Source organism: Mus pahari, chromosome 3, assembly GCF_900095145.1.
Source record: "Mus pahari chromosome 3, PAHARI_EIJ_v1.1, whole genome shotgun sequence".
Taxonomy (NCBI): Eukaryota; Metazoa; Chordata; class Mammalia; order Rodentia; family Muridae; genus Mus; species Mus pahari.
This window is the reverse complement of record NC_034592.1, coordinates 149167524-149178878: the sequence shown is the minus strand read 5'-3', so window position 1 is coordinate 149178878 and position 11355 is coordinate 149167524. Positions and strand designations below refer to the sequence as shown.

The following is an 11355-nucleotide window of genomic DNA, read 5'->3' as shown; positions in this document are numbered from 1 at the left end:
GAGTTCCAGGACAGCCAAGGCTATACAGAGAAACCCTGTCTCGAAAAAAACCAAAAGTCTATTCTTACTGTAAGACGTTTGGAAAGAGAATTAGATTGTAACAGTAAAAAAGGAGGAAAGAACTCCACTCTTTTAGAGGACATGTGACTATTGTAGCCTACTCTCTTCCCTCTCTGTTTCTGGGGTGTGTGCATATCATCCAGGAGATGAACCTAGAGTATCACATATGGTAGGCAAGTGCTCTATTACTATACTTTGTACCCAGCCCTCCTCCCCAAATGGCTGTCAATATTCCATTAGAGAATATAAAACACTGATATAGTGATAATTGATAACCCCACTTGACAGTTAAGGTCACTGAATGGCCTCCTGAGTGCTGCTGTGCTGTGTTGGAACTGCTGCCTTCCCGCAAGCTCAGTGCCATGTGCTAATGTTTCAGGAGTGAAAGAAGGCCTGGGGGACTCAGAGTCCAGCGTCCAGCAGTAGAACATGCACAAGGCCAAATTCACAGTCCAGCATCAAAGAAAACCACAAAGCCCAGGGCTCCCCAGCCTTCTGGTGATGCCCAGGAAGTAGGTGGAAACTGGCAGCTTACTGCCTGCACTGCGGCACGTGTGTGGGCTGGTCCTGCTAACCCTATGATCCCCTTCTTCCTAGAAAGAAGGAATGAAAGGGTGCCAGGTCTCACAGGATCCTTGGACCTCCACCCAGGAGGGTCGGTAACCTACCCTCCCTCTGTCTCAGGACTCAGAGACCAGCCCCAGGGAGGAGTTGGGATGCAAAGCAGTAGCCCTGCCCGCCCTGCCCGCCCTGCCCGCTCTGCCTGCCCTCCTCAGGATTCTCCCACCTGAAAGAGATGAGGCAGCAGAAGGAAGCCAGCCAGTCAGGGCTCCTTACGGAGTAGATATTTCTCCCCTACTCTTTTGCACGTGGAACTGGCTGGCTTGCAATTCAAAAGAGATCCGTTGCTTCTGCCCCCCAAGTGTCAGCATAAAAGGCGTGTGCCACTACACCTGGCTCTCTTACTCTTTTCCATTCACAGAATTAGGATGGGAAATAACGGGAAAACAATCTTACCTTAGAAGTCGCTGTTGTATCTCACCCCAGGAATCCCTGCGGTTCTCATCAACGTACATTCTAAACAGGATCCTTAGGCAACAGGCCAGGCTGCTGGTTTCTTGTTTGAGAAGATTGGGTTTGGACTTGCCCTTGAAGCCTAAAGATAAGGCAATCGCGTCAGCGGTGCAAATTACCAGCCAGGACAGTACTGAGCAGATGGCCATGGGAGGCAGATGGTGCGGCCCTGACTGTACGGGTGACCTGTGCAGACGCGGTAGTTCTTCCGCGCGCTTGGTGAAGCCATTAGTCTCACAGTAAGTCTCTCTTAGGAATGCTAGTGTTCAAGGCCACCAGAGGGCTCAGCAGGTAAAGGCGCTTACTGCATAAGCCTGAGACCTGAGCTAGCGCCCCAGAATCCACAAAGGTGGAAGGGGAGCACTAACCCCTCCAAGCTCTCCTCTGACCTCCAGACACACACGCTGCGGCATGTGCACACTCAATTTCTAAATTTTAAATGCACATACAATTTTTGAATTTTAAAAAAGAACGCTATCACTTTAAGTTAATGGCTTTTTTTTAATTTGCCTACAAAGTACATATAAAAACATAATTTAAAAAGAAAAAAAGTATAAAAAATTCATATCAGTCAGAGATGTACCAAACACTCTGAACAAAAATCCCCACAGACAATGACATGGACAAACCCTTCCCACAGGAAAAAGACATTCTAAATGTGGTTTAAAACAGTGACTTAAGGCAGGCATGGTAGGGCCCACCTTTAATCCCAGCATTCAGGAGGCAGGTAGATAGGTCAGCCTGGTCTACAGAGTGAGTCCCAGAACAGCCAGGGCAACACAGAGAAAGCCTGTGTCAAAAAAGAAACAAAGATCCCAGGCTGAGGCCCAGGGGCTCACACCTATAATCCCGTGAGCAGGAGGTGGAGACAGGGAGACAACTGTGGGTTTCGGACTAGCCTGGGCTATCAGCAAACTCTAGGTTAGCCAGGGTGATAGCAAAAAATAATTTTGTTTCAACAAAACAAGGCATCTGGGGAGAATGTTAAGGGACAGCAATAAAGTCTGCAATGGTCTCTGCAAAGTTTAGAATAATAAAAGTCCTACACTTTCCACCCTTGGAAAAAGCAAATATTACATAACAATATGGGTTAGAGAGATGGCTCAGTAGTTAAGATCACTGGCTGCTCTTCCAGAACGCTCAGGTTCAGTACCCAGTACGCATATGGAGGCTCACAACTCTAAAACCCCATTTCCCAGGGATCTGCCCCCGCTTTTCACCTCCCTGGGCATCAGGCATGTAGGACACAGACATAAATGCAGGCAAAACACTCATACACATAAAAAACAAAAAGTGTAATGAAAAGCATATAAAGTATCAGAATTCTCCAAAGGCTTTGGTGTTGCAGGGCTGTGGCCAGCGTGGCTGTCATGAGCCTGTGTGCCTCACCAGCTCGCCAGAGCACGGTCCGCTGCTCATAGTTGGAGTTGAAGGCCTTGGAGAAGGCGTGGGACTCCTGCAGGCAGTCCAGCAGCGTGAAGAGGTGCTGGGAGGACATGAACTTGTACATGCCCCGACTCTCCGTCTCGATGTGGACCTCTGCATCTAGGCTGTCTTGCTGGAGGGAAGAGGCAAGATGGCGAGTGAGGAGCTTAGTGGGACTGAGGCATTTGGGAAGGCAGACAAGGCACTGCAGGTCTCCCAGAGCCTCGCTTGGAACCGTTTCCACTCGGTCTGTCTCTGGCTGGGAACCACATCCTGAGAGACTGTGTGGTGCTGGGCTCAGAGGCCCACGCTCCTGTGCTGTCTCTGTGGCCTAAGTGGGGTGTACCTTCAGCACCTCACACAGCACCATGAGTGTCTTTTCAAATGCGTTCCCTGAATCCCACGCATAACTGAAAGGCAGGGAGAGGGAAGCAGAGCCAAGCTGGGCCTCAGAGCTCAGGTGATCCCTCAAGTCTAGGACTGCTGTCAGCTCCAAAGGAAAAACCAGCTAAACACATACAAAGTGCTGCTGCTGCTGCTGCTGCTCACAGCCCCCCACTGACAAAACTGCTCCAGCCCAGGCCCTGGGCATTTACCTGGGCAGCAACCATGTGCTCTGCATCCTCCTTTTTGCTGGTGGCAGGGTAGAACACAATGTTGTCGATGGTCTGTATCAGCTCCAGCTGAACCACACACTTGATGAGAAGGCTGGCCAGCAATTTCTGATCTGTATCAGACGATAAAGATTAACCCTGACGATGACTTAGTGCTTTTCACTGAGCTCTTCCTGGATGCCCAGCGCTTCTCCTTCTCGGTGCTGGGGCAGGCCATGGCTGAAATCCCTGCCTCCTGCTCCTGAGTGCTAGAGCCTGCTGCCATGACAGGGCAGAGAGGAACATTGGGGTTGAACTGCAAGTTTAAATAAAATGCCAGGAAATGTCTGTCCAAAATATGGTTATGAAAAAATCAAAGGAGAAAGAGGGGAGGGAGAGAGGGAGGGAGGGAGAGAGGGAGGGAGGGAGAGAGGGATGGGGTGGGGGGGGAGGGAAATTAAGGAAATTGGAAAGGAACAGAAGAAACCGCAAGGTCTGCAGGAGAGCTGACTGCAGATCCTGGGTCATTAGCAAGTTCCACTGTCAGCCACAGCTCGGGCATCACAATGTGCACTGCACCCTCGAAGTAGGTGGGCAGGGTGCCAATGCCAGCCAGCCAGCCCCTGTGGCAGGCTCGCTTCAACTTGGGCGGGGGTGGAGGCAGGGGAGTGCTTCTAAATTCTTACATTTCTGGACCACTGTTTTTCCAGTGTGGCCTTCTGTGTGTCCCATTTCTGTGTGCCCACTCTTTAGGGTACTGGACCCATAAGGGTCTGGATTTGATTTGCACCCCCGGGGAGCAAATGAGGAGGTGCTCTGTGGGGTGGTTAAAGCCTTTACTGTTCAGAGTTCTTCCTCCTGACTTCCCTGTTTATATCCACAGTGACATTTGTGCCATCTAACCTCATGTCTCCAACTCCATGGGTTTAGGCAACTCACAAGTGTTGGCTGATTCATGATCCACTATGGTAAAATGAAAGACTTTCTCCCAATGCATGAGAGAACTAAGATGGGGATAGTTCTGTATAGCTATAGTGAGAGAAAGTTAGAAAGCAGCTGTCTTCTAGTTTTTAAACATGGGTGTAACAGTCTACAACTATGGAACATTCCTCTATACAGAATGTTCCCACTTTTGAGGGGCCGAGGACTCCGTTCTGTGCTAGAATGTTTCCCTGGCATGTGAATTCATGGGTTCAGTCTCCAGCAACACCTAAAATAGTTTTGGTTGTTGAATGTGTATGAGTGTTTTGCCTGCATGTGTGTCTGTTTCCCGTGTGCATGCCTGGTGCTCACGGAGCCAAGAAGAGGACACCAGAACTGGAGTCACAGAAGGTTATGAACCTCCATACAGAAATGAGAACCAAATTCAGGTCCTCTATGAGAGCAGCCAGTGCTCTTAACTGCTGAGTCATCTCTCCAGCCCCCTGATGAATTTTCACTTTGAGGTTAGCGGGGAGGGGAGTGGCGGCACACCTCTAACTCCGCACTGGGGAAGCAGTACAGGCAGATGGAGCTCTGTGAGACCCAAGCCATCCTGGTTTACAGAGCGGGCGAGTTCCAGGATGGCCAGGACTGCATGGATCCAGGACAGCCAGGACTACATGGAGAGGCCTTGTCTCAAACACTCACCCACACACAAACAGAAAACTAAACTATAAAGCCTTATTACTCTGGAGGCTGAGGCAGAAGGGGAGGACTGCAGGTTCAGGCCAGTTGGAGTCTGTCTCAAAAACAAAAACTGTGTAAAGATCTGGGGTTCAGAGGGAGCAAGGGTAGGAAGGCAGGAAAAAGAATTAACTGTTGGTTGGAGACACAGCAGGGGCCAACACCCTCCAGATGCAGACATCTAGCTGCTGTTCTACTGGAAGGGGCTTAGTACTTGACGCTGTCCAACTAATGACCTTAGCTAGGGGTGAAGAAAAATCAGACACCCTTCTTCCCTGAATGCAGAGGGGACTGGGTGTGAGCCAAAGGACAGTACCTCAGTCCCAGGAGCCTTTTTAATGGATTTCAGGTGACTTATATTCCTTCAAAAGATAGTGGGACCACACTCTGCTATATTCTGCTGTGGTACAACCTGGTATATGGAAAATGGGATGGAACTGTTCTGAATGGGGGACCCCACTTCAGACGGAACACAACACTTGGAAGTTCTGATTTCTCAGTGCCAAAGGCATGTGTATGTGGCCCTGTCTACTACATATTGGTAAGTTATACCACCTGTCATTCAAATGCAAAGTGGCTCTTTCAAAGGCCAGAAGAAGAGTAAATGACAGTGCCTGACACAACACATCACAGGGTCTGACAGGGCAGCCCAGGATGGCCTGGAACTGGCTATATAGGTCAGGGTAGAGGCATCAGGCCCAGAGACCCATCTACTAGAATTTAAGGCATGCATCCTCATGCCCTATGTCAAGTCCAGTTCTTTTCTTTTCAAAGATTTATTTTATGTGTGTATGTGTGTTATGTTATGTTACATGTAAGTCTGCACCCCAGAAGAGGGGATTGGATCCCGTGCTGGGAATCTAGGTAGGGTCTCTGAAGAGTGGCCAGCCTTAACCACTGAGCCATCTCTCCAGCCCACATTCCAGTTCTTAAAGCTACTTTTCAGAAAGAGAGTAAAATTCCCCATGAGCAACATTAAGAGACAAAGCAGAGGCTGGAGAGATGGCTTAGTGGTCAAGAGCACTGACTGCTCTTCTGAAGGTCCTGAGTTCAAATCCCAGCAACCACATGGTGGCTCACAACCATCCATAATGAGATCTGATCTTCTGGTGCATCTGAAGACAGCTACAGTGTACTTAGATATAATAATAAATCTTAAAAACAAAACAAAACAAAAACAACAAAGCAGAGAAATAACTAGGACTGGTTTGCAGGGTATTCGCAGCCCCAGGCGGGTGTGACAGATACATAGTGGACTCCCACACACATGGAAAAAGGCTCCCGTTAATCATAATTTAAAACAGAAAATCATCCCAAGGACATGATTTTATTGAGGTATTCCCAAAGACCATGCAAACAGGTGTAACCTTAACAGATGGCAATTTGTAAACATCTGTCAAATATCAATGCTAGTTAATTTCTAGGAATTTTCTAACTAATGATGTATTAAAATATGTCATGTAGAACAGCACATGGGGCGATAGTCACGAATAAATTAATAAAGCCACAAATGTACATTATTAAGACCCATATAAACAAAGATGCATCTGTTGGGATAGCAGGCAACAGTATGAAAGAATGTGCAAACCTGGGCTGGAGAGATGGCTCAGCAGTTAAGAGCACTGACTGCTTTTCCAGAGGACCTGAGTTCAATTCCCAGCAACCACATGGTGGCTCACAATCATCTGTAATGGGATCTGATGCCCTCTTCTGGTGTGTCTGAAGACAGTGACATTGCACCCATGTACATGAATTAAATAAATAAATCTTAAGAAAAAAAAAAAAGAATGTGCAAACCTTATGCACGGAGAGTCAATGATGCAGTAAGTGAAAAGTGGATAGCCCACACTATCCCACAGCTGGCATAACAGGGGTGGGGCATGTGTGTGCTGGCACATATGTGAAGTTGTATGTGCATGTATTTGCAGGCATAGGGATGAAGTGACTTCAGAGAGAGCCTAGCAACACTGTGGCACAGGAGAGAGAAGGGCAGGGAAGGAGGTGTATCCTCTGGCACCTCTGTGCTTTCCAAATTTGTGAGTCACATAAATGTGTTGTCCAATTAAGATAAGTACATGAAAGCACACCCAGAATAAAGGTCTTACGTGCATGTGGTGCCCCCTTCCAGCTGTCGTCAGTGGGGTTGGACAGCTGGCTCTGTCCTCTCTCGGAGGCGTTTCTGTCTATGCTGCTTAAAGACTGGCGGTCCAGGTCCACATCCTAATGCAAACCAGAAAAGAAAGACAATGTTGGCTGCTCTTCAGGGTCCAGCACAGATACGACTTTCAACATCAAGGCTCCATGTTAAATTCAGTTAAAATTTCACATTCTCCTTTTCAAACTCACAACATTTCCCTACACATTATAGAGATGGGTATGACAGATTCTTTTTCCTTTCTTTCTGTCTTTCTTTCTTTCCATTTCCCCCACCCCACCCCCAAACAGGTTTCTCTGTGTTCTCTCAAGACAGCTTTGGCTGTCCTGGAACTCACTCTGTAGACCAGGCTGGCCTTGAACTCAGAGATCCACCTGCCCTTGACTCCTGGGTGCTGTGATTAAAGGCGTGTGCCACCACCATCAGGCCTGAGTGTGACAGATAAAAACTAAGTCAAGTTCAAAATTAAACCAGCAATGTCGTAGCTGTTTTTTTTTCTTCTACTGATATTAAAATGAAAATTTAAAAACAGAATTTAAAAAACAAGTGCCGGGTTCCCTTTGGAACAAGATGTAGAACCCTCAGCTCCTTCAGCACCATCTCTCTCTGCATGCTGCCATGTTCCTACCTTGGTGATAATGGACTGAACTTCTGAACCTGTGAGCCAGCCCCAATTAAATGTTGTCCTTATAAGAAAAAAAAGAAAGGCTAACAAGATGGCAGCACAGCAGGTAAATAAAAGTGCCCACTGTTGAGCCTCATGACCCAACTCCCTAAGACTCACTTGATGGAAACAAAGAACTTACTCCTGCAAGGTTTCTCCTCACAAGCAAGCATATTTTCTCTCCCTCCCCACCCCCACCCCCGGATCAAAAAAGGAGAAAATGTTTATTTATTTTTAGGTTTTGGGAGACAAGATTCCCACTCCATAGCCCTGAGTGTCCTGATCACTCTATAGACTGGGCTGGGCTTGAACTTGCAGAGATCCATTTGCTGTTGTGTACCTGGAGGTGAGTCCCACCAGACCCAGGAATACAACCGTGGGCAGTGAGGTGGCTCAGTAGATATGCACTTGCCATCCCTGGAGCCCACGTGGTGAAGCCTAGAACCAACTCCTCTGCTGTCTTCTAGCCTACGCCACACACACACACACACACACACACACACACACACACACACACAATTTTCAAAAACTTCAAAAATAAAAACCGAAAAAAAGTCTTCAAATTTAAGCCCAAATTCTTTTCAGATCTAATGGTTATTTTGAAATCTTAGTGTTATTTGGAAATGCAAATCAGTAATTCTCAAATTCACATACCTTCATGCAGAAGTAGTAAAACAAAGACTTTTAAAGTGAGATTTAACTTAGAGATCTGAGGGCTGAAGAGGGCTTAGGGTTAAGAGCGCTGACTGGTTTTTCAGAGGACCACACTGCGGTTCCCAGCACCCACACGGTGGCTTCCCAAGCTCCTGTAACTCCAATTCCAGGGATCCCATGCCCTTTCTGGCCTCATTGCACTCACACACAAATTCACACTCATACATATATACATAATTACAGTTTTTAAAATCAGAATTTATGTGACCTCACACTAACTATAAAGCGATTATCTCTTTGGTGAGTAGGGCACTGTTAACTCGGAACAACAAGAAGCAAGGAGCCGCCGGGCATGGTGGTGCACGCCTTTAATCCCACCACTCGGGAGGCAGAGGCAGGCGGATTTCTGAGTTCGAGGCTAGCCTGGTCTACAGAGTGAGTTCCAGGACAGCCAGGGCTACACAGAGAAACCCTGTCTCGAACCCCCCGCCCCTCCCCCAAAAAGAAGCAAGGAGCCATTCATAACATTCACCGGAGCTGTATGCAGCAGAGGGCCATTCTTAAGAGATGTAAAGACAGACAACCGTTCACAGGCTCTGTGCCCACCCCCTTCATGTCAACTGAGTTCCAGTCCATGGTAAGTGCAGACACCAAGGATAAGCAAAATGCACAGTGTTTTCGACTGCAGGAGACTTTTGTTTTGTTTTTGTTTTGTTTTGAGACAGGGTAACCTTGGCTGTCCTGGAACTTGTTCTATAGACCAGGCTGGCCTCGAACTCACAGAAATCTACCTACCTCTGCCTCCTGAGTGCTGGGATTAAGGGTGTGCCACTACTTCCCACAGGAGACTATTTTAAAAAATACTTTCTGTACTTTGTAGGAAATGATCAAAGCCTATTGATTCTGTTGGGAGCACTGTATATCCCCTGGCTGGCCCAGAACTCAGAGCTCCGCCTGCTTCTGCTCTAAGTGCTGGGATCAAAGATGTACATCATCACACCCAGCAAACATATGAATTTTAGATTGCGTAAACTTTTTCATTCCCATAAAAATGCTTTAAAGCACATAGGATGATTGTTGGGGCCTCGATCAGAATAATTTGTCCTGGTCCCTGTTTCTCTCGCCCATCTATTCCCTTTCAGCCCCGCCTTTCAGGATGAACCCAGACTGAAGTGAGTTTTACTCCAGGCAGAAACTCACAGCTGGTGCCCAACGACCTGGACCTGAACACAGCGGGGATAAACTGAGGAGATGCTGTCTGTGTGAAGCTTCATGTAAGAAAGTAAGAAAGTATGGTATTGTGCACCCCGGTAAAAGGTAAATTGTTGTAGGCATGATACAGGCTAGGCTGGTATGGTGTTGGCCCGACATTGTTACCACCTAGGTTGGCAGCGGAAAATGGGATTAGAAAATTTTAGGCAGGTTTATGTCCGCAGTCCTCAAGAACTGCTTCAGGCAAAAGAAATTGGGTTTAGCCGGGCATGGTGGCGCACGCCTTTAATCCCAGCACTCGGGAGACAGAGGCAGGCAGATTTCTGAGTTCGAGGCCAGCCTGGTCTCCAGGACAGCCAGGGCTATACAGAGAAACCCTGCCTCGAAAAACCAAAAAAAAAAAAAAAAAAAGAAATTGGGTTTAAAAAAGAAGTCTCTAGGCAGGTGTATGTCCGCAGTCTTCAAGAACTGCTTCAGGCGAAAGGAATTGGGTTTAAAAAAAGATGTGGTAAAAAAAATTTATAAAACAGATAAGATTCTTGCTGGCCATGGTTTAGAGAGGAAAATGGATTTTAATATTCTCCTGGAGACAGACCAAAGTCGAGACCTCTGGCTTTCGCTCTGGACTTCTATGTATTGTCTATGTTTGGTGCACCAATTGTCCATGTGTCAAGTTATGTGTGTTTTTGTTTCGTTGTCTGAATGAGTGACTGTTCTGTGTTTCATGTTTAAAATAAATAAAGGTGGCTAAAACCTTGCCTGCTGAGGCAGTCTTGGCGCTGTGGAGCCAAAAGAGGCTTGTGGCTTAGCCAGGAAGCCAGGAATCAAACACAGCAGGAGGGCCCCTGCAAGAAACTGTCTTTAAGAGAGTCTTTGAACTCTGAATTTTAAAGCAAAAAAAAAAAAAAAAAAGCTGATAGTTGGTTTTTTCCTAAAAATTTCTCATATTTAGTGTTTTTAGCAAGTGACAAGTGCCTTTATTTGTAATATTATAGCTAAAAAAGGTAAAATTCTGTGGTCTAAATTTATAATTCGTGTAGCCGCTTCATTTGGGTTTTTGACTTGTCTTAAGGGTATAAAAAATGCTCTGCATGGCTTAAGCTATTGCGTTAATTAAAAGGTTATAACGTTGGTTACAAAAGTTAGCTTTAAAATGGTAACTTAGGGTTGGAGTCATTTTAAACACGTGGCATAAAGCAGGTCAAAAAACTAGGCCTCTAGGAAAACTTCTAATTGAGATAATATTTAACGCGACTCTTTTTGAAAAGGTAGACTTAAAAATAAGATATGCATTCATGGGTATACACTGGCAGCCAAACTTTGTGGCATGATAGTGATGTTTCCAGCATTATTTTCAAAGATAATAAGGTGTTTTAAAATTGGGTTTTGCTTACCTATGTGGAAGGGACAAAGCTCAAAACAGCCTTGGTAGGGCCTGTGTGGCTTTTCCTTTGTTTTGCAAACCGTGCCTAAGGAAGTTCTTGGGACCTCACCTCTCTCTGCCTTCAGGGAGACTACCCAGGTGTTGTTCATAATAAAGTTTTAATTCAAAATTTATAAGAGGTCAATCAGGCATTACAAGAGGGCTTGCCTACTTCATATAAAATTATTAAAGAGTTTGTTTTCCTTGATAATTGTTAAGGGTTTGCTTCTGGTAAGCTGGTAATCACTAAAAAGTTTTGCCTCTGCATGTGGCTTATACAGCTTACATTATGTAAAAATAATTTTTATTGTCTCTGCTTCAATACAAGAAGCTAAGAGTTAAATTTTTCAGCGGGGAGAGTATTAGCTAAGGTCTATACAAAAAAGTTTACCTCAAATCTTGCTCTCACACAAGGAGCTTTAAAGTTCTG

The 11355-nt window shown here is 46.1% G+C and overlaps 1 protein-coding gene across 2 annotated transcripts in view; it reads right to left on the bottom strand.

Moving 5' to 3' along the window:
- The window catches only part of Arfgef2 (ADP ribosylation factor guanine nucleotide exchange factor 2), an 87729-nt gene that overhangs the window by 6427 nt on the left and 69947 nt on the right, over positions 1–11355 (bottom strand). For both annotated transcript variants that reach the window (XM_029535971.1, XM_021193209.2), the window contains 4 exons: positions 6923–7037; positions 3156–3286; positions 2524–2692; positions 1078–1216 (listed from right to left, as the gene is read on the bottom strand). In XM_029535971.1, the coding sequence (XP_029391831.1) occupies positions 1078–1216; positions 2524–2692; positions 3156–3286; positions 6923–7037 (554 nt within the window). The remainder of the gene's footprint in view (positions 1–1077; positions 1217–2523; positions 2693–3155; positions 3287–6922; positions 7038–11355) is intronic.